At 40.7% G+C, this 26,141-nt stretch overlaps 1 protein-coding gene across 2 annotated transcripts in view; it reads left to right on the top strand.

The window, feature by feature from the left end:
• Positions 1-870: 870 nt before the first annotated feature.
• Positions 871-26,141, top strand: part of LOC123520294 (exportin-4-like) — a 33,959-nt gene continuing 8,688 nt past the window's right edge. The window contains exons 1-18 of one of the 2 annotated variants that reach the window (XM_045282471.1): positions 871-1,139; positions 5,030-5,135; positions 5,401-5,576; positions 5,697-5,804; positions 5,999-6,115; positions 6,651-6,807; positions 7,624-7,736; positions 7,924-8,081; positions 8,320-8,494; positions 8,951-9,127; positions 9,406-9,495; positions 11,859-12,021; positions 17,505-17,682; positions 21,487-21,646; positions 22,141-22,310; positions 22,790-22,895; positions 23,420-23,600; positions 25,498-25,673. In XM_045282471.1, the coding sequence (XP_045138406.1) occupies positions 930-1,139; positions 5,030-5,135; positions 5,401-5,576; positions 5,697-5,804; positions 5,999-6,115; positions 6,651-6,807; positions 7,624-7,736; positions 7,924-8,081; positions 8,320-8,494; positions 8,951-9,127; positions 9,406-9,495; positions 11,859-12,021; positions 17,505-17,682; positions 21,487-21,646; positions 22,141-22,310; positions 22,790-22,895; positions 23,420-23,600; positions 25,498-25,673 (2,721 nt within the window). In that variant the 5' untranslated portion in view covers positions 871-929. Of the gene's footprint in view, positions 1,140-2,289; positions 2,445-5,029; positions 5,136-5,400; positions 5,577-5,696; positions 5,805-5,998; positions 6,116-6,650; positions 6,808-7,623; positions 7,737-7,923; positions 8,082-8,319; positions 8,495-8,950; positions 9,128-9,405; positions 9,496-11,858; positions 12,022-17,504; positions 17,683-21,486; positions 21,647-22,140; positions 22,311-22,789; positions 22,896-23,419; positions 23,601-25,497; positions 25,674-26,141 lie in introns of those variants that run through there. The other variant, XM_045282472.1, reaches the window with a different exon arrangement.

Here is a 26,141-nt window from a genome sequence, read left to right as displayed (position 1 = left end):
ATATATATATATATATATATATATATATATATATATATATATATATATATATATATATATATATATATATATATATATATATATATATATATATATATATATATATATATATATATATATATATATATATATATATATATATATATATATATATATATATATATATATATATATATATATATATATATATATATATATATATATATATATATATATATATATATATCCTCGCTCATAGTAAACAAAAATTTGGTGGGGCTTCAGCTCCCTCAGCCCACACCCCCCTGGATTAACCATAGCGAGAGAGCGAGACAGCAGTGCATGGCAGTGCAAAAAAATTATCCTTGCGGGAAAGGATGGGTGGGGACGGATAAAATGTGACTTCACAAAATGTCATCAAAGTGAAATATGGATGGTAAATATATGTTGATAGCAATATTAATGGGGGGGCTGAGGGGGGCTTGGCTCATTATTAGGGATCCCAATTCCCCCATTCCTCTCCTTGGAGCCATCACAGAGAGAGAGAGAGAGAGAGAGAGAGAGAGAGAGAGAGAGAGAGAGAGAGAATTTCCCCCACCCCTCTCTTGCAGTCTCCTCATGTATTATTGTATATGAAATGTATGAGCTAGGACGAGGACCTTGTACAGAGTTAATATCTAGACATTTGCGTTCATGTCCCAATTAATGGACAATTATCAACAAGACGTTACCATAGTTACGAGCATGTTCGGTTGTTTAGTCCGGTTTCGTGTGTGTGTGTGTGTGTGTGTGTGAGTGTGTGGTTCGGCTGCTTCATTCAGGTAGAGTACGTGTGTGTTTGGAGGTGAGGTGGTGGGGTAGGTACTTGGGCACGCGGGGCTGTTTGTTAGTCATAGCAGAAGCCTTGAAACCCTCGCACTACTTCTTATCCTTTTGCCTCTACAAGCTGTATGCCTGTCAAATACACTTGTAGAAAAAATAAAACCAAGGGAGGAACAACAAGAAGTGTTTTCCCGAGCCTGGTGATCGTAGAGGAAATGAAAACGTGGTCCGCCGCAGTGGCCGCTCACAGCCGTACCCAGTGTCACAGCCAGTGTCACCCAGTCGATTGTGCTCTTGACACTTTTGGGAAAGATGAAACATTACTTTTCCAAACAAAGGTAGGAAGATCGTTAGAATATATTTTGCTGCCTCTTCTTTCTTCAAATGTACTCTACGTAGAATCCGCTATCATAATCTATGTTCTTTTTATGGACTTTACATTCACAAATCGCTAGGAAAAGTATACACAAAATGCATGTAATATGATAATCTACATAGTTATTAAACTTTTACCTTTGTATTTCTATTTTTAAATGTACAAATAATGTGATTTTTCAAATGGTTTGAAAAAAATACAAATGGACCACAGTGCTTCCCAAACTTTTCCTAAGCAAGTATTTTGGAAGTCCTGTACAATTCCCGCATACCCATACCTTAATTGGTTCCAGAAAAAAAAAAACTCAATTCCAGCAAATACCAATTTATTCAAGTAGAATACACAAATCAACTAACAACATGGAACACAACTAAATTCAATACGACGGGTGCATCTTTCTTCTCCACCGGCTGATTGATGCCAGATTATCTTGTGTAAGGCAATAATAATCAATTTTATCTGAGAAACTATAATTGGCCACATTTAACTAAAAATCTCGTATGATTCCGAAAGCGCTTATACGAGTATGTAACATCTGGAAGGCCTTCGTTACGCGTACCACGAATTGGGAACCACTGTTTTAGACCGATGAATTCTCAACAATTATATGGTGTAGGCCTACGTATAGGCTGTATAGATACTTCATATGGTGCAATGAAAATGCATGAACTCTAGCGCTTGCCCCTGCCACATGTAATCGCATGTTGAATGATAGAGTAGCAGCGATTGGATGAACACATGTCACTAACAGCTCGTAAATTTGTGAGGAGGGAGCAATGCGTACGAGAAATGCTTATCTGATGCGATTATTGACAATGTGTGGAATGGATTATAGATGCGCAACATGAATGAGGCTGCCCGACATGAATGAAACTGCTCGCACCTGCTCAACATGGGGAGGGAGAGGGAGAGGGAGGAGGGCAGAGTGAGACTGCATCATGAGAGGAAATTAAAAAGTTACATTGAGGAAGTGGTAGGAGAGAGGAGGGACTGAAGGATTTCACAGTTGTAAAGCTATAGAGACACCTATCTATTGCATTACCTGAATGACAGAAAAGGATACAGAACGTCAAAACTAGTAGAATGAATTAGTAAAGAAAAGATAGGTTGCGTCAAAGTGCTGAAAGGAAGGAGGGAAGGGGGAGGAGGGGTTGCATGACGGAAAGAGGAGTGGGAAGGAGGGAGGCCCCGGTGCATGGCGGCCGCTAGAGGGCAGACGCCGCCGTCCACCATGGAGCAGCTGGAGAAGGCGGCGCAGATTTTGATGGTCAGTTAACATGTTTCTGGCCCTTTACCTGGCCTTGTTTTATGCCAACAGTGAGATGAGATATAGGAGATTTAAGGGAATATAAAATTAAGGTGAGGCAGAATGTAGAGAAGCAGGTAGAGCTCGTCTTTGTGTATCCCCCCCCTCACCTGTCTTATATCACCTATATTACTCGGCCCGCCAGGTGTTATTAGGTACCGATGTGTGATGTGAGGTGAGGTAAGACAGGGCTAGAGGAGGCAGGAAAGGCTAGGCAAGGCAGGGTCAAGGCTAGGCAAGGCAAGACAAGGTAAAGGAAGGTGCGGGTCAGGCTGCCCACACACAGGATGTAAACAAACTCCCCTTTGTGTAGACGTCACAACCCCCTCCCCACCTTTTCTTTCCTGGCCCATCACACAATATCTTACCACCTCCCTTATTCATTCTCATATATTCGATCATATGTGTGTGTGAGTGTTCACTGATGTACATGTGCAAGAAGTGTTGGAATTTGAAGGTAGCATTCGAAACATTTCCTGTCTATTTTTACACTTCCTCAGGTTTTAGTTTTATTTATTTTCTTGGATAGCTATGTGTTGAATGATTTTCTCAACATGAAAATTTGGTACCTATTCTTCCTTTTACTACTCAGTATTTCTGGAAAACACTTTGATCATTACTTAAACCTGAAATATTGGTCATCATACAATGGAAAATATCAGCTGGTATTCACTTTGACAAAATTGTTGTGTTTCAATTTTGAAGCATTTTGGTTAATGGTCCAGTACAACTTCACCTTTTTATTTTCCTATTATTTTCTTCCAGATCTTTACAAAACCCATTGTATACAAATCATATGATAGTATAAAATGGTCAAAAAATTTTACAAGTGACTCAGGATTTCACCTAAGCCAGGTTTTTGTATCTACCTCCAAGTGAGACCTGTATGAAATTAAAAAATATCATGTTATGTTGGGAAACAAATCAGTACTGTTGTATTCTCACTGTCTTGGAGATACACCCAACATTCTTGACTTTTCCTAACATGTAATCCTTCTGCTTAGTTATGCTGTTACCCTATCTTCTCTGTTGGGCTCCCTTAATCACAATCTCATATCTGTTTCATATCCTATTTCTCCAATACCTCCTCAAGATTTTTGAAAGCAGAGGTGCCTCTGGTGTTTCACTTTTGCCATTTAAGGTTGTCTGAGGAGGTATTATGGTGATTTTCTTGGAATGATTACCGCTTCCATGTTAGAGACCCTATGTAATGCTGGGCGCATTACATAGGTGACAGTGTCTAGCATGGAGGGGTACATTCCTTATTCTTTTCTCTCAACCTAAACCTTCCAAACCTTGGTTTGACACAGCCTGTTCATGCTGTATGTGATAGATAGGTTGCACACAAAAGGTACTTGGGTCTTCGATCACCTGAATCTCGTTTGCTGTATATTTCTATGAAGAATCATGCCAGGTCTATTCTTCAACTCGCCAAGAACTTCATTTAAAATGGAAATTTCAAGACATTTTTCTCATTCTTTTAGTTAATTCTCTCGAAACTGCTCAGGGACTGGCATCTAATTGGGTCTTTTTGTTTAATTGTTTTGTTGCCCTTGGCTAGATTTCCTCCCTTACTTAAAAAAAAAATCCTAATACAGTACCTCATGTATCTCCTATTACTAGCTTTGTAATTATGTTTTTAAACTCTGGGAACGGGACACAGCATGGTGTTAGGAGAAGCCAACACAAACAGCAGGTTAGCACCTTTGAAATGTCTCATGTACTCACCAAAGGAATCAGCTCATCAAAAAGAAGAAAAAATCCCAACTTCCATCCTTTCTCCCCACAAAATTTGATTTTATTTTTATCATAGTATTATCTCCAAGTTTGTGATGAATTGTCGACATTGTGGGTCATAAATGTTGTAAATGCAAACTTTGAATTGCTATTCTTATGGTGAAAATTGAAAACCATTGACATCTCACAAGAAATGCACATTTTTTCATATTTCATGATTTTTGCCCTTATTTTTACACACATGAATGCAAATATGTTTATATGTATTAAATAAAACTGCATAATGAGACATATAGACAATTGATCACTGTTGTATTCTTAAAAAGAATTGTTTATCGACGTTGCCCCCTTTATGGGTAGTACGTGTACCACCTTAACTGACTGTAGGCTTCTGTAAGCCATGAGTGAAATCATAACTCTTCTGTACATACAGTGTTGTGGTGGTGATACTACAGTGCTCCCTGATGTCACAATCCCCTCTGCCCTGCTAACGAGTGGAGACCACCCGCAAAGTTCGGTTCATATTGCAATTTCAGTTTTTCAGTAAAAAAGATTTGGGGTCACCATCGCAAACTTGAAACTCGCAATCCTGGAGACAGTACTGTACTTCATCAATTCACTCAGTCCCAAGTTATTCTTAAATAAAGTCAAATAATATATGATAAACATCAGTTATGATTTGTTTAAGCAATGAGATCTACCAATTTTCAGTCTTCTTTGCTCACCGAATCCCCTTTCGATACTTCTCTCAGAACTCACATAGGCTGCTGCTGCTTATTTACCAAGCTTTGTTTATGCTTGTCTTGCAGGCACCACCTGATCTGGTGACATCAGAACAACGTCATGAAGCAGAGCAGGTGTTCCTCCAGTTACGCAATACAAAGAACCCCTTCAACCTGTGCCGTCAGTTGTTAGGTGAGTATCGGGCATTGGCATCCTCAGGATGGGTTAAACACCTTTTTATTATTAGTTGTTATTGTTTTTATTAAGTGAAATTTGATAAATTCATTTATTTCTAACATATAATATTTGCTACGTACACAGAGTCAATCATTGATTTTGATATTGTACATACATATTCATGAATCATACAAAATATGACATATAAGTATTATCACTGATATGTCAGCTCACATAACTGTATGTAATATATGGAATATAACTCTTTTTCTTCCTACAGAAACTTCACAGGTGAGTTATCTCCTGTTTGAGGCAGCTACACTGTTACGTGTTGGTGTCATAAGAGAGTGGCGGGATCTGAGCAAAGAGGACAGCCTGCAGCTGCGGCAGTACATTGTTCACTTTGTGGTCAACCGACGCAATATTCCACACTATGTCCGGGAAACCCTTGTACAGGTATGTGGAGGAAGGTGCTGATTGTGAGTGAATGATCAGAGCTCAAGAACTAGACATGGGTATACTAATTAGGCTGCTTTGAAATACTGAAAGCAGGACTGAGGCTGTCTGTCATGGCAGGTGGTGGGCATCATGGTGAAACGTGGGAGTGTGGAGGATCAGGGAGAGGACCGTGGACGCCTGCTGACAGAAGTGGAGCAACTCGTCTCCTCTGGTGATAACACAATGGTGTGATCTTAAGCTGTTAATTTTTTATGTCCTTACAGGTTACTTGAACTGGTTTTCACAATTCAAAGTTGTTCATTTTGCATATTTTTTATTTTAGGCATACTACATGATCATGTTAAGGATGATAAAAATCTAGTGTCAGGATTGCAATATTTGTTTGTTCCAGGGCACTAAGACCCCTTATAACCCCACAGAGAATGATAGGTTGCAGCATCATCAGTGCCCTCATGCAGGAATATGCTGTGACTGTCAAGTCCACAGATGTAGGCCTCACCTGGGAGACTCACTTCAAAGCCAAGAAGCAGTTTGAGGTTAGATTTGCATGCCATGGATAAGACCTTGTTATCTTTTGAGAGAGAGAGAGAGAGAGAATCTTATGAAAGTTTTGAAATGATTTGTAATGCATTTTTCCTTTGGAACCTTAGTGCAGTGGGGTAACCATGGCAACATTTCCCCCATATGCTTTCACATGAACCCATTCCTGGGTTCTGCCAAATAATTTCCTTCAGTTTTTAGGATTGGTTTATATTTGTAGCAGCCAGGCAGCATTTTTCATGTTATCAAGCACTGACAGTTGTAGTATTGTTCCAATTAATCTATTACATTTTGTGTACAGACAGTATACCTGATGGTACTTTGCTTTTTTTTTTTATTGTACTTGCAATGTATTGTGCATGTAAAGACTTCCTCCAAGACAGTTTTGAGAAAAACATTTCCATTCGTGTTGTGTATAAGGAGTTAGTAGCACTTGAAACTGCCTGCTTGTCATAATGTTTTAAATTATCAGTGTTCTATTATTATTAGTCCTTTCAACTTAAAAATAGCAACTGTTTGTTTACTCTTCAGGGAACAGATCTGAGGCGGATATTTCACTTCATTGTGAACTTACTTGGTGAGGTGGTAAAAGTGGAGGGCAAAATGAGTGAGGAACTGTCTGCACTGTTGCTGAAGCTCTTAGTCATAGCAGAGACCACCCTCACCTGGTCCTTCATATCTCTGCACTATATCCTTTTATATTACTGTGTGCGCATGAGGTCTGGAGCTAATGTGGACTAATAATAATACTATGATTGACATTGAGACATTGATTGTCTGTGTTTGTTAATGCATATGATACAAAATGTGTATGAAGTATATTATGTATATTGATTAATGATATGATGGTGTTGCTTTTAGTGACAGCACACATATGCATGTTGTGATGAACTGTAATTGTCATTCATTTTTTGTGATAGACTATTATTATTAGTTGTTTTTTTGTCAGAGTCTGGTTTAGCAAATAAAGCCTCAGGGATTGAAAGTGACAGTGTGAGAAATGTATTTTTAGGAGCATATCATAAAGTAAATTCTTCAATTTCACCTCTTCACAGTGGACACTATTGAGTGATGTGAATTCCATTCTCTGTCCCATAGAGAATAAGGAATGTTCTTATTTTCTATAAGTCTCTTGTCACTTACTTCAGCTCAACTTTGCTTGTCAGACTACCCAAAAATTATTAGTTATTCCATTTGTGCACAACTTCAAGATGCATCACTTCTTACTGTATCTTGGATAATTTCTAGGAAGTTTTGTTTTCTACACCGCCAAGGAAATGCTCATAGTGCATTTACTTCTTTTTGAACAACAGATGGCTTAAGATTTAGTTTCTTTTCACCTTTAACATTTAGCCATAACTGTGACACTTAGATCCAGCTTTTTCTTATCTTTGGTTCTTGGTGAAAATAGAGCATTCTTGTATTTCAAGGTTAGAAGTGATTTTGTCATTCTCTTCTAAACATTTATGGCTATCAGAGTATATTAACCTTAACAAGCATATACTGCCCAAGCGTCTGATGAGTGTGTTTGAGCAAGACCAGAACCCTTCACTGCGGCCAGGGCAGCAGTGGCGAGAGACCTTCTTGGATCCAGCTATTGTTCAACTCTTCTTCAAGGTGTGTCTGTGGATATGAGTGCTGGCATTTGGATATGAATTTGGGGATCATCAAATGCATGATTTTAAAAGATAGTTATGGCATATAGATAAAAAATGATGATAGGTAGAGTATTGCTGGTGAATGTGGTGATAATGATATGCATAGAGGTGTACGGAACTTGTGACAGAATTACTGGTTCCTCTAGCTATACTGGCGGGTGCGCGAGGACTGGAACTTGGGTCATCGTGCTCTGAACTGTCTAGTACAGCTGGCATCTCTCAATGGGGCTGTCCTCATCAACAGGCAGGTCCGCATCAAGTATCTGTCACAGTACCTGGAATGTCTCTTCTCTCTCCTTTCAAGGTGAGGCCTTTATGGTAATTGTGATAGTGTCTGTTTAGGAAAGAAGGGTTAGCTTCCTCACAGACAGAATTTAGATAAGCTAACTTTCTTCAGGTCACCTGCTGGCAGAATATTTTGAGTAATTGCATCCTGTATAGTGGTGATATTTCCCTTTAATTTTGCCTCTTTGTGCTAGAATAGATATAAAGTAAGTGTACATTTTAGCAGCTTTCATACATATCTTCATGCCATCTTGCAGCATAGAGATCACTGAAGTGGAGGCACTGGGGGTGAGCAACATCTTCAGGAAGCTATTGCTGTTCTTTCCACCATCAGTGCTTGTAGCACTGCCTGAAGAGATGTTACGGCAGCTGGTGGATAACCTCACTGCCCTCACTCTCAAATTTGCCCAGGGAGCTGCTCATGAGGAAATGGTGAGTGACACTGTCTAAGAGGACATCAACATTTTAACTTGTTACTTTGCAGATATTTTTTTATTATTTATACAACATGGGAGAAATTGTTTAATTCTTATCATAATTATTTTGAATTTCCCTGGTGTGATACTGATCTTCTGTCTTTGAGGAGAAAAAGCATGATGTAATTGAATTTAAAGCCTCATATAATGGCAGCAAAATGTGAGAAGAGCATGGAAATGAAGAGGACACTTAGTGTGTAATTGTGTGAAGTGACAATATGCTCATGGAATGAAGGCAGTGAAAATCAGTTATTTGCTGTATTTTCAGTAGTATGCATAGTGAAAGCAATGAAAATGTTTGAGTGGCTTACATAATTATAAAGAAAATTATTTTTTAGAGTTTAGTTTCAAATATCTACTGTTCAGCACTTGTACACATAAATGTTCAGTGACTGTGTTGATGCTTCTCCAGCTGGATCATGAGGACCAGTTGTACATGGAGGCCTTTGAGCAGATGCTGCAGTCCTGGGTGTGCATCCTGCAGGAGAGCAGTAGCTGCAACAGTTCCCAGGTGAAGCAGAGTGCCACCCTCATCTTTGACACCTACCTCAAGTGTCACTTGGCACCTCCAGACGGATCAAGAGTAGCAGTAAGTGTCTGGCATACATTTGTGTATGTGTTTAGAACATATCTTTTACCAGAATCATTGAAAAAATTTCAACACAGAATTATAGATAAAAAAAAAGCATGAAAAGGCATGTAAGATGGTACTTCATAAGAAAAGATAGAAATGTGTATAGAATCCATGAGCAGTATGATCCTCAGCAATCAGTGATCTTCAGCACTTTTTTTTTATTCACTTAGATGGAAGGAAATGAGGAGAGGAGGCAGACTTTTAATCTTCTCTCTCTCTCTCTTTTACTCTAGGTGGATGCAGATGAAATCTCTGAGACAGTACAGACAGACCGTGTGGCCTTCAAGGAGCAGCTAGTCCTCATTGGCTTGTGTGGGAGGCAGGTGAGTTTGTGGCTTTGTATTGGCTGCCAGACTAAAGGTATTGTTGTGCCAGTTAGTTGTGTCATTATTAGTTTTAGTGTTGTGTGGTGATAGTAATTATACTTGTACACACACACACACACACACACACACACACACACACACACACACACACACACACACACACACACACACACACACACACACACACACACACACACACACACACTTTTATGGAATGCAATCTTGTTTTTCTATGCCAAACTATTTTCCTTAATAAAGTCCTGCTTGTTTCGGAAGCCCCATACATTAAAAGAAATTATAATAATAATAATAATAAATAAATAAATAAAGAAATAATACAGCATCTCCAATGGTAATTTAAGAATCTAGGAAGAAGCTTTCTGAAAATATTGCTTTCAAACCAAGCTTTGTTATTGAAGACCTGAATGAAATTAATTGAAAGCTTTATGGGCCTAGTGATAGTGTTTATGCACTTAGTTTACATGACCAATGAAATGTAAGCTTTAGTAGTGGCTGATCATAGAGAGTTTATATGTGTTGTCTTTGAAGATGCAGCCTTTATTCACTTAAAAGAGAAAAGGTGAGAGACATGAGCTAAGACATTGTGACATCGGAGTCATGTAAGGTGAGAAGGGTAGCATTCTTGTCCTTTTATGTATGTGTTTGCTTGCTACTAGAGACCAGACATGATCTACTTACAACCTGAGGTAAAGCAAACAAGTAAAGGTATAAAAGAAAAAAAAGAGTTGGTTTTAAGTGGTGTTTCACAGATATGCAACCCAACATAATGCATTCCTCTTGCATGGTGTTTTTATTATTAAGGCCCGTCCAGACGAGGGGCAGTTGCCCGCCGTGCAAACAGTGTTACCATATCATATTAAGCAGCAGAATGATGTCATAAGCACAGAAACGAAGGAAACGCATCTGGCAACAAACGGTGCTACCAGATGTTTTCCAGTCCCTACTCCATTCACCGGGCAAAGACTGGCGGGCGAACTTCTTGTGTCCACACTAGGGGCAGTTGCTCGCCGGGCACAACCCGTTGATCGTATATTCCTCACTTGTTTAGCAGGGTTTTGCAACATGGTTGGCACGCTCTCTATACTATTCTATACTATACGAGTGCCAACCATCACACCAGCTAGCTTTACTTCGACCACGGGCAAGAGCACTTGGATATCTGCCTGTGGTTTTCTCGTTTCTGACGTCATGTTCGCTCCCACCATCAGAACAGTTGAAGCAGTATGATATCTGGTAACAGTGTTTGCACGGCGGGCAACTGCCCCTCGTCTGGACGGGGCTTTAGAGACATAGTGATATTAAGTAGTGTTAGAGGTGACAGATAAGTGATGAACACATGATAAGGATAGTGTTGTTTATGATGTAGGTATGATTAAGGAAGGAAGTTGTCTTGTGCAATAGAGTAGTACAGTGATGTAAGAAGTTTAGAATATAGTGTTTTTTGGGAGCTTGTGTTTATGCACTAGCTTATAGTTAAGATTTAGATTGAACAGCATGCCAATAAGATGAGTTTAAAGTGTTGTAAAGGAATGTGCTAGTACTGTGTGGTGTGGTACAGTGGTCTTATGATAACAAGTAAGATACTAGAGGATTTACTTCTTCCAATTTTCATTATTCGTACGTTTCTTCTGCTCGAAATATTCTGCATTGCAAGCTAAAAGATATGAAATACTGATTGATTATATTGTAAATTTGCCTGGCATATTCATAAAGTGAATTTTGAAAATTTTTGTTGATTATCATATAAAAGAGTTTATGGGGTCTGGCAGAGTGGCAACTAAGTATTTTGTGTCACTGGTGACTTTTAAGGGAGAAGTTTTATTGGCTTGTATCTCGAGAGAGAGAGAGAGAGAGAGAGAGAGAGAGAGAGACAGGAAAGGGTAGGGTAGGGTAGGGATAAGAACTGCATCATTACTGTATTACATGCAACTTTGTTAACATTTGATGGATCTGGTGCTCCTCTTGACTATTTAGTTTCTATAGCATTGAGAGAGTAATAATTGACTTCTGAGGCATATTCACCAAAGTGCATCATTGTTTTACTGACAAACCACCTGCTCTTGGTTTGAAAATATAAGTTCTTGAATTTGCAAAAATCTGTTTTTATTGCAATCAGAGTGTAAAGGTACAGTAATGTAAGCAAATAATTAACTAGTATCAGTCATTAGAAATAGATTAATCAATCTGATCGTGATAAATCCATTAATTCAACTTATAAGACCACTGTAGAAGCATGGCACATTGTATGTTAGGTAATTGACATGAAGATGTAGTGCAGCATGGTAGGCAGGTGAGGTTCCCTGCCCTTGAGGAGTGTTGACAGGTGCTGTGTTCCTCAGGCCCCCGAATACAGTGTGCCTCTGTTGACCCAACTGCTGGAGGACCGCATTAGCCGCATGCGTGCACAGCTAACCCACATCCACACCAACAACCTCACCATCGCCCAGAACACACAGCTCGACCAACTGTATGAAGACATACATTGGCTACTTCTTATAGCGGGTGAGTGTGGTGATGTTGGTACCAGGCATGTATTTGTTCTTGTAGTTGAATGACCAATGTGCCTGCCTGTCTGTTTTACCTGATACCAGCTTTTCAGAAGAGTTGATGACCTTAGTACAAGATTTCTATCTTGCTATTGTCTCTTTGATCAGTTTTCTATACTCCCTTTCACTTCAACAACATGCCCTCCTGTGGTCAGGAACATTATATGTAATAAGAATGTTAGAGGAGTGAAGATGAGCAGTTGCAAATAAGGATGACTGGAAACAGTTATGAATGTAGAAATGAGCTATTGGCTTATGGGCCTTCATGTGAATAATGCCTACATCTAGTTAAATTAGCTAATGAGTTCAGGTGTAGCTGGGATAAGTTATTTTTGATGTCAGGCTGTGATGCAGAGAAACAGGGCTATACTGTACAACTGGCTGCTTATTCCACTCTGAAGGATAAGATGATGTTTAATTTTAGTTTGAAGAAATGCTTATGGGTAAAATTGTGTGTGTTAGTGTATTTACCTAGTTGTATTGTATAGGGTTTGAGTGGGGCTCATTAAAGTTATGCACAGTGTGTGTGTGTGTGTGTGTGTGTGTGTGTAATTCACTGTTTGATCTGCTGCAGTCTCTGACGAGACAGCCAGACGTTACCCTACGGAACGAGCTCAGAGCTCATTATTTCCGATCTTCGGATAGGTCTGAGACCAGGCACACACCACACACCGGGACAACAAGGTCACAACTCCTCGATTTACATCCCGTACCTACTCACTGCTAGGTGAACAGGGGCTACACGTGAAAGGAGACACACCCAAATATCTCCACCCGGCCGGGGAATCGAACCCCGGTCCTCTGGCTTGCGAAGCCAGCACTCTAACCACTGATCTACTGGGCCGTGTGTGTGTGTGTGTGTGTGTGCGCAAGAGAGAGGCCTTGTTTCCCCTGGTGAAAGTTAGCAGTTTGATAAATGATTTTTGTTGCTATATTTAGCAATTACCCATATGTAATTACATATGCCTATATGCCATTATTCCCACACTCAGCATAGAAAATTAACCAGCACCTCTATATAGAGATCGCGCCTATAAAAGTACCATGTCACCTCCGCGCGCATGCACGCTGGGAACCACCAGCCCAGCTGGCCACCATACCTCAAATCCTTTCTGTGCTCGGCACAGTGTTCACCTGCGCCTCTTCTTGCTTCTTCTTTTTTGGTGCCCGCTTCCTTGCCGCTTCCATGTCTACTTCTCCCTGAGTTACCATGGCCACTTGGATGCAAGAGGTGGTTGCCGGATGAGGCTTTAGAGCCATATTCCCACTGTGTGTTTTGTCGGCCTGCCATGTGTTCAGCCGAGGACTGGTGTAGTGAGTGTTCCCACCTCTCCCTTCTCCAGTTCCAAGCATTTGTGAAGGATGCTGAGAAGCGTTCTGCTAAGGAGAAGAAGCGGGCCAAGTCATCTGGCGGTTCCAGTGAGCATTCTTGCCGGCAGGAGCCGGCTTCTGAGGCCCCTTGGGCCAGCAGCTTTGTCATTGTAGAGTCTGATCTTGCTGCTATTAAGGCTTCTATTGCTGAGTTGTTAGTGGTCTTGTTACCCCCTGCCTCCGGTTCCGGGTTTTCAGGATGGCGGAGCGAGTGTGCTTCCGCCCCCTGGTTCGTGCTGGGTGTAAGGGGGCCCTGGTCTCCCCTCGGCTCAGACCCTTCAGTGGTGGCTGGTAGTAGTAGAGTGAGTCTCAGTCTCAGGGCAAATTTAGATACGAGTATTATGCAGCCCTGTGAAATGCTCCATTTGAGGATGATGATGTTACACAGGCAAGTTGTGGTGAGAAACCTCCCTAACAACTACAGTGACTGGGAGAGACGGCAATTGATGTCTTCCCCGTTGGCTCCCACCTTTTTGATGGTCAGACTCTGGCGGCAGTGGAGCAGAGGGAGCTTGTGTCCTCACAACGATCCCTTGTATCCCAGATTGTTTGTGGCCTGGCTTCCAAAGCTCGGGACATCAGGGCTAAGGCTGGTCATGCCGTTGGTTCCCGACACAATGTGTCGGTTGCTCCTCCTTCGGTTCCGCCCCGTCCTGCTCCTTTGGCGAGTGGTTTCTTTCGCTCTCGAGGATTCTTCCGTGGCCGCTCTAGGGGCCATCGGGGATTTCGCTAGGGATGCTGCAGAGGTACTGCTGCAAGTTGGGGCTTGTCTGCAGTGGCACTGGCAAGAGTGGGAGAACATTGGGGCCTGCAAGTGGGTGGTTAAGACCCTTCGTTATGGTTACGTTCTCCCTTTCCTCAGAGATCCTCCCCTCTCGAGCACGCCTGTGAAGTTTCCGTCGTACAGGGAGGGCTTGGACCGTCACTTGGCTTTGGAGGCAGCGGTTTCCGAGATGGTGGTAAAGGGAGCTATATAACCGGTGGTAGACCATCAGGGCAGTTTCTATTCTTGCGTTTTCCTTGTGCCAAAGACCACAGGGGGCTGGAGGCAGATTTGCGATCTTTCGGTCTTAAATCATTTCCTGGTGGTGACCCACTTCCGCATGGAGACAGTTTCATCAGTGCTAGAGTCATTAGCCGAGGGCGAGTGGATGGTGTCCTTGGACCTGCGGGACGCATACTATCAGGTTCCCATCCACCCTCGGTCACGCAAGTACTTGCGGTTCGTCTGGCAGGACAGAGTTTATCAGTTTCAGGCTCTGTGCTTCGGCCTTGCCACGGCTCCTCAGGTCTTTATCAAGGTGATGGCTCCTGTGTGAGCTTGGACCCATCACCTCAGCATACCCTTGTGTCGCTATCTGAATGATTGGTTAGTTTCCGGTCCTTCTTGGGCTTCATACCTCGACAATGCCGGGTCTCTTCTGCTTCTGTGTTCTTGGGTGGGGATTCAGGTCAACTGGGCCAAATCCTATATGTCTCCCAGCCAGAGGAAGCAGTTTTTGGGTATGGTTCTCGACACTGTCAGAGCCCAAATCTTCCTGTCACCAGATCGGGTCAACTGTTTTCATGCAGTTTCTGCTGTCCAAGGCTCCACCAGTGTTCCTCTGGAGGTCTTTGCCGGGACATCTAGCGTCCATAGCACGGTTAGTGCCAGGTGGGCTCCTGCAGATGTGGGCTCCTGCAGATGTGGGCTCTGCAGTGGTGCTTAAAGAGGCATTGGTGGGCTGCTTCCGACCCAGATTGATGGCGGGTGGCTCCAAATCATCAGTGTTTGCAAGACCTCGCTTGGTGGTTGGTTCCGGATCAACTTCTGAAAGGCACCCCATTCGTGGTGGCGCCCGCGGAACAGACCCTATTCTTAATGCTTCCTAGCTCAGGTGAGCAGCTCACCTGGGGGATTCTCTGGCTTTGGGAGTCTGGACTGTGGAGGAGCAGGGGCTCCACATAAATCGTTTGGAGCTTTTGGCAGTCTTTCAGGATCTCCAGAGTTTTCAGCAGGCCTTGTCGGGGTTGGTGGTGTCTGTGATGTCCAACAACTCAACAGTGGTCACCTATCTCAGAAAGTCTGGGGGCACTCGTTCCAAACCTGTCAGCCTTAGCAGGGATGGTTCTTCGGTGGTGTGAGAGCCGTTTCATCTCTCTGTGCCTGGTTTTTGTTCCAGGACGCCGCAATGTGATTGCGGATATGCTCAGTCGGAAGTGTGTTGGGTCAGAGTGGACCCTACATCCCGAAATTTGCAAGAAAGTCTTCCAGGTGTGGGGGTCTTCTCTGGTAGATCTGTTTGTCACGGCACTGACCCGTTATGTGCCCCTGTATGTATCTCCTTATCTGGATCAGGGATCCTGCAGACAGGATGTGTTCTCTTTTCCATGGGACAGTCTGGATCTGTATGCCTTTCCACCTTTCGCTCTGATCCGTCGTATTCTGGTGATGGTTCGCGAGTTGCGGGTTGTGGGTATGACACAAGTTGCTTTTCTTTGGCCTCAGGCTGACTGGTTTCTTCTGTTGCTGGACCTGCTCGTGGACAGTCCTCGGGTTCTTCCCATGTGGCGGTCTCTCCTTCGATGACCTAACCGTCCCTTCTTCCATGGTTCTTCCATGGTTGGTCCCTTCCTCCCTCCCCTCTGTGTTTATCAATTTTGGCAGAAAGGATCTGAGGTATGGTGGCCAGCTGGGCTGGTAGTTCCCGGTGCGCATGCGCATGGTGGTGATGTGGTACTTTTATAGGCACGATCTCTATATAGAGGTGCTGGATCTGAGGTATGGTGGCCAGCTGGGCTGGTAGTTCCCGGTGCGCATGCGCACGGTGGTGATGTGGTACTTTTATAGGCACGATCTCTATATAGAGGTGCTGGTTGATTTTCTGTGCTGAGTGTGGGAATAATGGCATATCGGCATATGTAACTACATATGGGTAACTATATTTACAAAAAAAGTTTTTACTTTAAAAAACTATTTTTTCTACCGTGATTAAGGATCATGTTAAGCGTGTTAGCTTGTGTAATTCACTGTTTGATCTGGTGCAGTCTCTGACGAGACAGCCAGACGTTATCCTACGGAACGAGCTCAGAGCTCATTATTTCCGATCTTCGGATAGGCCTGAGACCAGGCACACACCACACACTGGGACAACAAGGTCACAGCTCCTCGATTTACATCCCGTACCTACTCACTACTAGGTGAACAGGGGCTACACGTGAAAGGAGACACACCCAAAAATCTCCACCCGGCCGGGGAATCGAACCCCAGTCATCTGGCTTGTGAAGCCAGCGCTCTAACCACTGAGCTACCGGGCCGTTGTTAGGTTGTATGAAGCTTAACTTTGTTTGATTAGCAGGCCAACTGTAGATTCTGTAGGCCCACATAAAGTTATCAAGTTTATTGTTTTTATTTATTGTCCAGCAGAGCGGTTTCACTGGTAGTTTTAGTGTTTCTTAACAACCCAGGTGTACAAGGAAAACTCAGTATATAAAAGTTAGTATATTATGTACAAATTTACAAGTGCTGTCCACACGCCACATACAAGTACATACGGAAATGTGTTTGAAACTCGGGAAAATGTTTGTAATGTCACTGAGTTCACAGAGTCACTAAGTTCCTGCAGCACACAGGTTAGACGCACACACACTTGACGCACCCCGCACTTCCCAGTCGCCGGTTATCTTTCTGCCGGCCGGTGCCGGCGCTGGCGCCCACCACGCCCAGCCTCCAAGATGCTGACACAAGGGAGTCAGTCAGGTGACGAGGAAATGTCCACTGGGTGTATTGTCGTGCATTACCTTTATTTCTCACTGGTAGTGATACCTATATAAAATGCATCCTACCTATGGAGATTATATTAATTTATTTATCTGAGTCAATCATGAATGCAACAAAGTACTAATTAGTTTTATGAAATAGAGAAGCACCTGCAACCCCTGTTTAAAGGAAAAGACGAGGTCAGCATTTATACATGTTTCACCACATTACAAAAGATTGCATCAGATTTCTATAACGATTAATATACTTATGTACAATGGCCCTACCTATCCTATGGCAGTTACAATCACATCCTTTCCATTTGACAGGCCATGTTACCACCATGGACAATGAAGGAGAGACTGCTCTCATCCCAGCTGAAATGGTGACCTACACTGTCAATGCTGCACCCACTGTCAACCTGGAGGCCACCTTGAGGCTTCTGGCCACCCCTGCACAGATGGCAAGTGAGGTGCCCAACAGTGCTGCTGCTGATCCTCTCATAAGGTGCTTAGACTTGTAATATTAAACTATATTGCATGTATATCTGGTTTTAAGGATTTATTTTAATTTTCTTACACTGTAAAACACACACACACACACACACACACACACACACACACACACACACACACACACACACACACACACACACACACACACACACACACTAGAAAAAGTAGATGTGCAGATGGAGTGTCAAGATGGACACTGGGAGAATGTAGAGAACAACTGGTGGAACCAATTTGGGATGTGATCAACAGCTCTTTAATGGAAGAGGAAGTACCAAGAGAATTGAAAAGAGCAAATATAGTCCTGTTTTACAAAGGAGGAAAAAAGATTGAATCCCTAAACTATAGACCAATGTCACTGACTAGTGTTGTTGGAAAGATCTGTAAAATTGTGATTAAAGAAAAATAGTTTGAATATCTGGAGAAAAATGAAATAATGGATAACTCCCAATTGGTTTTAGAAAAGGAAGATCATGTATAACATTTACTTTTGACAGAATATTACATTGAAGACTCCTATGGAAAATAGAACACATTGGAGGAATACAGGGAGGGATTTTAAACTGGATGATGAACTACTTAAAAGAAAAGGAAATGGGGTCAATGATAAGAGACACACCAGGAAGTTGAAGCACAGTTACTAGTGGCATACCACAGGGTTCATTGCTGGCACCAATTTTTGGACAAGTATATATTGACAATATACAAGAGGGTTTGAGTAGCTACATAAATTTGTTTGCAGACGATGTGTAACTCTTGAGAGTAATAAGGAACAACAAGGACTCATATGAAATTGCAGAAAGATATTGATAAGATTTGGGAATGGAGCCAAAAGTGGAGATTATAATTTAATACCAGGAAATGCCATGTGATGGAAATAGGTAAAAGTAATAGAAGACCTACATGGGAATACAAAATGGGAGAAGAGCTTGTAATGAAAAAGAGAAGAGAAAGACCTGGGAGTGATTATACAAGACACCCTGACTCCAGAAAGACATAAATTGGTTGTTTGCTTCAACATACAAGACACTAATAAATATTTGGGTGGCGTTCAATTACACGGATAAGATTATGATGAAAAAAGATTATAATCACTATGATAAGACCTAGAGTAAAATAATGCATCAGTGGCATGGTCACCATACATGAAGAAGGACATCAGGAAACTAGAAAGAATCCAAAGGATTGCTACAAAGATGGTGCCAGAAATAAAGGATCTTCCCTATGAAGAAAGACTAAAAATAATGGAACTATCAACTTCGAAGAATAGATGGGAGAGTTGAGATCTGATAATGATGTATGAGTTAGTAAACTGTATAGAAAAGATAGATAGACAAGACCTGGTATCACTGACGGAGGATGGAAATAGATGAATAAGAGGACACTCCAAGATGATCATGAAAAGTCAGTGTTCAAGGAACATTAAAAAGTTTAGTTTTCCTTATAGGATGGTGGACATCTGGAATGGATTGAGTGAAGAGATTGTAGCAGCAGAAAGTGTGCATAAATTTAAGGAAAAGTTGGATAAAAGTGATTATGGAGACAGGTCACTATATACAAATATGATATATAACTAGGTAGATACACACACACACACACACACACACATGGAAGAAACTTAAGAAAAACAGTGATGTATTATCAAGAGAAGTTTACAAAACAGCAAGGAATAGATATGTTGAAGTAAGAAGAACAGCACAAAAGGAATATGAACAGAGAGTGGTGGAAAACTGTGATAGTGACCCTAAAATGTTTTACAAATTCATAAATGGAAAACTAAATAAAGGAGGCAATAGAAAAGGTAAAAATGGGAAGAAGTATATGAGGATGCTAGAGATATAGCTGAAATTTTGAACGACAACTTTTGCAAAGTGTTTACAAAGGAGGAGCATTTTATGGGAGAAGGGCCTACGGAAATAAGCAAATGCAGGACATCATGGTTACTAAAGAAGATGTAAGGAAAATTATAAGCGATTTGGATATTAATAAATCAATGGGGCCTGATGGCATATCTGGAAGGTTGCTAAAAGAATGTAAGGATCAATTGTTGAACCCCGTATTTGATATTGTGGAAACCTCCATACGAACAGGAATAGTCCCGAAAGACTGGAAAAGAGCTGACATTGTGCCTATATATAAGAATGGTAGTAGAATGGAACCGTTAAATTACAGACTAGTATATTGTGCAAAGTATGTGAAGAAGTAATTAAAGCTAAGTGGAGTGAGTATCTAGAAAGTGAAAACATTGAGTGAAAGGCAGTTTGGTTTCAGAAAAGGAAGATCGTGCGTATCCAATTTATTATGTTTTTATTCAAGAGTGACTGACATACTACAACATAGAGAGGGATGGGTGGATGCTATTTACCTGGACTTGAGAAAGGCCTTTGATAAAGTACCACACAATAGACTGATGTGGAAACTAAAGAAGATTGGAGGAGTAAATGATAAACTAGCAAAATGGATGGAAAATTACTTAGTGGGAAGAGAAATGAGAACAGTGGTGAGAGGAAGGAAGTCCGAGTGGAAGAAGGTAACCAGTGGAGTTCCACAAGGGTCAGTGCTTGGTCCCATCATGTTTTTGATTTATGTTAATGATATGCCAGTAGGAATTGACAGTTACATGAACATGTTTGCGGACGATACTAAAATTATGAGGAGAGTAAAGAATGTGGAAGATTGTAACAAGTTACAGGAAGATCTTGATAAAATATATGAGTGGAGTAAAGAGTGGCAGATGGAATTTAATATAGACAAGACCCATGTTATGAAAATGGGAAGAAGTAGATACAGACCAAACAGGGATTACAGGCTGGGTGATGAGAAAATTAAAGAGACCAATGAGGTGAAAGACTTAGGAGTAACGTGCAAAACACTCTGTCACCGGAGAAACACATTAACAAGATATTTTGGAAAACATATAACATGCTTCAAAATATTGGCCTTGCATTCCACTACCTAGATGAAGGAATGATGAAGAAGATATTATGCACCTTAATAAGACCCCAGTTAGAATATGCAGCTTGCGTCTGGTCACCTCATATGAAGAAAAATGTGAAGAAGGTGGAAAGGGTACAGAGGCTGGCAACAAAGATGGTACCAGGACTCAGGGAGTTAGACTATGAGGAAAGACTGAGGAAACTGGGGCTAACCACATTAGAAGAGAGAAGAACAAGAGGAGACATGATAACTATGTATAAATTGGTGAACAAGAGTGACAGACATCTGTCTAAATGACGCGAGAAAGTACAGTTTCCCGCATCGTAGTATTGATAAGTGGAATAAACTGAGCAGTGATGTCGTTGATGCAGTGTGTGTCAATCAGATGAAAGAGAGATATGACAGGAGTGGACAAGGAGACAGGACACAGAGAGCTTAGCTCGGGCCCTGTAATACACAAATAGGTAAATACACACACACACACACACACACACACACACACACACACACACACACACACACACACACACACACACACACACACACACGCATGTATAATGTAGAGATGCATTACCAAGAAATTATTGAGAATGGCATGTGAAATGTGTGATTTAAAGGACAAATGGAAAAGGATAATAGAAAATGACATAGTGCAGGATAGTTGATGTCTTGGATAATGTAAGACTTTTTGTGTTGATTAAAACTAATGTGCATAATAGTTATTAGTTTATGGTCTTGTAGGTAAATGTGTGCAGAGAATATTCCTTACACTGTACTGTAAGTGTGGTAGTGTTAGCTAACGATAAGGAGCATGGTGTTTGTGATGATGTGACAGTGCAAGTCAATGAGTGTGGTGTTGCAGGCTGATGAGTATGGTGATGAGGTTGTGTGAGACAGAATCCCAAGCCCTGAAGGCCAATCTAGGTCACCTGCTCAGCCCTGAGGTGTCGTCATCACTCATGTGGTTCCTCAGGCGGTTTTGTCTCTCCTACCTGTCACCTGATGAGTCTTTCTACACTGAGGCAAGTTCCTTTTGTTCCATCCCTCTCTCTTCCTCTTCTGTTCCTCATCCTGTGTGACTCCTTTTACAGTTGGTTTTCTGTAAGCTTGTTTGAAAAATTAGGAAATTAGATTATCCTTTGTCCTGAGCATTCCATACAAAGGAATTTTTTCTAGTTTTTATTTTATTTGTTTTATCTATGTATGTTATTAATTATTTCTTAGGGATGACAGCCAGACCACTCATTACAGCTGGATTAGAAAAATACTGCCACTGTATTCCTGATAGGTATTGTAAAAGTGATTGAGTCAGGGGAGTTGAGAAGCCACCTCCATTGTACGAAGTTATCCCCACATTGAGATGAAGCAGTGATAGTTTTGGTTGCATCATCTTGATTCATAGATAAATGAATATATATTTATGAAAAAAAAAAAAAAACGTGCTGGTACCTAGATATAATGACCAGCATGACTTTCATTTAGGAAAATGGATCTATTTATAATCTGTCCTAAACAGCTGAGTGTGGCACTCACCTCGGCATTTGGGCGAGACTCCGAGGGGGCAGCATGGACCCTCAATTATTTGTTGTCTGTGGTGGAGCAGATGCTACGACTTCGCAGTGCTGAGCCAAACCTTGTGGAGGACACTGTCAACTTGCTAGTAACCATGGTGGATAGCAAGGAGAGGTAAGACATTGAAGCAGTACCCCTAAGGAAGTCCATGAAGGGAGATACATATAAGTAAATAGATTATCTACTTCATGTTTACGTGTTAATAGCTTATATTTTTCTTTAATATACATAATTTTCTTTTGCATCACACTGTACTTCTGCATTATTTTCTCTTGGGTATTTCCTTAACATCTGTATTACTAAGAATGCTTGATCAATCCCAGATTTTCACAGCAATGTTGAACATTTGAGAATAAAATAAAATCCTTTCAAGATGAAATAGTTGAAGACTTGTAGGTAAAAGAATCAAATTATCAAAATTTCCAACTACAAAAGTTTTCAGTAATAATATACAATTTGAAAAATTGTTTCTTGCTGGAAAACTACTAATACAATTTTTCATTCTTCTAAAATGTTACTGTTTAATTGAAATAGGAATATTATATGGTATCATTTCAATTTTGTGCTTCCTATCAACTGTTAATTTGTTGCAGGGGACAGTACTTAGTTAAGACAGAAGGCCTGATGGAGCTTGTGGCACTGCAGCACAGTGGCACTCTAGGGGCACTATCTTCCATGGCTCAGCGGGGACTGATGCAGGTAACTCCCTTCTTCTCCACTGCCTCACTCAAGACGACATTTCTTGACACCTGAGGGGATTTTTTTTATTTAGACATGTCACTACATGCCTGCCACATTATAAGATAAATAGTTCTTAATCTTTTCTTGTAAATATACAGGAAAAATCTACATCCAGTAATAGTTTGAGTGATCTCTTCATCTGCTTCTTTTCTTATTGAAAAATGACATCCATATATGTGAATTCAGACATGTAATACATACTCAGTCTCTGCTCTCGACTCACATTCCCTCAGGATGGCAGGACTGCCATACATTTTGTTCCTATAGGATTTTATAGCCAAGCAACAGAGCTGGACCATTGATGCACTGTCATTGTCTGACACTTTGGTCACAACTTCTCACCTTTCCTCTAGTCTTAATGAGCTACATGAACAAGTGTTAGAAGATGGAGAGAGAGTGACACGAAGGTGTAATTGTGAGGCAAATATGCAACTGTTGTTGGTGTACTTTGTCGTTACACTTGTCTGTGCTTACTTTTGCAGGGGCTTGTGATGTGTGCAGCTGCTATTGGAGACCCTGATGCTCGCACTCAGTTCTGGTCTCATGTGTTGGATCCACCTGTTACTTCTTTCAAGCAACTCATGGCTTCAGAAACCTTTACTAAGCAGTACCAGCAAGAAGATTTGAAGAAACAAGTGCTGTACCATATTGATAATTTTATTGGTAAGAACAATAAGGAGTGAAAGTTGTCTTGTATGTAGTCTTATAGTTTAACTTTTTCTTGTCTTTTTGTCTATAGTTTCTGAAACTATACTAGATCTTTGATTGCTTTCACAGTATCAACACACTGAAGATCCAGCCCATCATTGGATATTGGATAGATTAGTGTCGACCTGGGTAATTTGGACCAGGTTTTGACAAACTTTGATACTGTTCCCACATTTATTAAGATAAACTTACAAAAATTTTATGAAAACATAAACAAGTTACTGCCTTTAAATCACTAAAAAAAAAAAAATAATTCATAGCAGATTCTTCAGCTTTTGAAGTAATAAGTGTGGTTCACAGTTATAAAAAAAATGGGGTAATGTGAACCCCCCACTGGGGTAAACTGAACCACCCATGGGGTAATTTGAACCACCCTTTATAAAAAATAAAAAAAAAAAAAAAAAAAAAAAAAAAAAAATATATATATATATATATATATATATATATATATATATATATATATATATATATATATATATATATATATATATAAATGGATATAATTCCTCAAAAAAAAAAGTTTTATTTCATAAACATTGAGCCTTTCACATTCAAAATAACAAAATCAATGGCAAGAAACAGTGTAGAACAAAAAACTGTTACTCATAGACTACATAGCCTACTCATTTACTTGGCTACTTTAGCCAATGTTTTGGTGTAACACTTGAAGTTATTGTATTCAGTAAGAAGATTATTTATTCTGAATGTGAAAGGTACTTTTATAAGGTCCCTATGAAGTGATACATAAGCATATAATAAGCAGATTATATGCATATATATTACTAATGGGCACTCTAGCAGACGAAAGAGGATCAGCTGAGTAAAAACAGGGTATAGGCTCAGGGTGTCAAAAGACTGGTCACGTTAATTTTCCTTCCCACTCTGCAGGCTAGCGAGCAACAGGGAGCTGATTTTTTGTATAAAAATACTGCTCATTGGTTTCCACATTCATTTTCTATAGATTATTGAGCTCGCTATCGCTCGCTAGCCTGTAGAGAGTGTGAGCGGACAATTCCTAGCTTTTGAAGTCCTTTATAGGCTTATAGTCTTCATTAAAAATTTCCTAAATTACCCTAATTATCCTAATAATCATTATTGGGTATATAATGAGTCTAAGCAATCCCTTTATAAGCCAAAGATGGCACAGGGCAAAATATTAATGCATATTCTCAAAATATAAACAATTGCACTAAAACTACGGTTCGATTTCCCCGCCGCATTTTCCTTACCGGGTAAATTAAACCAAAAAGTGAGCGTTAATTGTGAGAAAATGAAGCTAAATAAAGTATTGCTGATGAAATCATGTTAAAGTAGAGGTAAAACACACTATAATCATCAATTTGGAAGAGGATAATTAGCCGCGTCTGACCGCCACAACAAAGTTCGCCGAAACCGCTGATTTGGTAAACAAACTTTGCTGCACTTTTTTTTTGGCTACGATTCAGTGCTTTCAGTCATGTAATTGTAATTTCTTTCCTGTATTGATTTTTTTTATCAAACTTGCACAAGAAATGTGAAAATAGTTACTTTCTATCGTGAAATGCTCAAAACTTCAAAAAGAAATTTATATATGAATTTATTGTAAATAAGAATGAGGCGGTCCGAATTGTACCGGTTCGTTGGACGGTCTGATTTTCCCTGGTCGACACTATGGATTTGTGTATAGGAATATGATTATGCAAGATAACTAGTAAGGTCCTCTCCTCCCTGTCAGTGCTCTTCAGTAGCTGAACTAGGGCTGTTATGTATTACAATATTATACAGTTTTAAGAACTATAAACTTTTCTAAGGATGCATGTTCCAAAACCATAATTTAGTAAGAGAGATGTAATTTTGTTGGTGTGTTGTGTAGGTGCTGTGCAAGGCTGCCTCATGCCCACTGCCCAGTGTCTCTTCTCTTGGTTGGTGGGTGTGCTTGGAGACAGTGTGCGGCTGCTAGATCTTTATCACAACTATCCTACTGTGGTGGAGACGGTGCTGGAGCTCTTTGTGGAGTGTGGCCGTCGCATGTTGTGCTATCTGACACCAGTAAGTGTTGGGTGTGTTTTAAAACTATGTGGCTTCTTCTGGCATGATTCTAAGAGCTGCTTTTTACATGTACCTTAAATATTTAGTGGAAATAATGTTGGTAGTTGAAATTGTAGATATGAAACAACATGGATACCAGTTGAAACCTTCATTTGTTGATATACAGGTTGAACCCCGCTTTAACGGCACGCGATTTACCGGAATCCCGTGTTTAACGGCAAAAATTTCCGGTGGGAACATAGTGTTGTCTTTAACGGCATTTCGGCATTTACCGGCATCGCCTAGTACCGATTCCGCCGCACCGATGTACCGCGCTGGTGTGCCGCTCAACCCATGCAGTTTCCGCCACAAGCGTTATTTCCGCCTAGACAGCATAGAGAGAAGGCGTTCCTTTACTTTTCGTCCCTAGTCTTTGTTAGTTCTTGATATATTTTGGCAAAATGGCTTCAAAAGGCCTGCAGACTTTGG

This window comes from Portunus trituberculatus, chromosome 46 (assembly GCF_017591435.1).
Source record: "Portunus trituberculatus isolate SZX2019 chromosome 46, ASM1759143v1, whole genome shotgun sequence".
Classification (NCBI taxonomy): domain Eukaryota; kingdom Metazoa; phylum Arthropoda; class Malacostraca; order Decapoda; family Portunidae; genus Portunus; species Portunus trituberculatus.
Note: the sequence above shows the minus strand (reverse complement) of the source record. Positions and strands in the feature narration are given on the sequence as shown.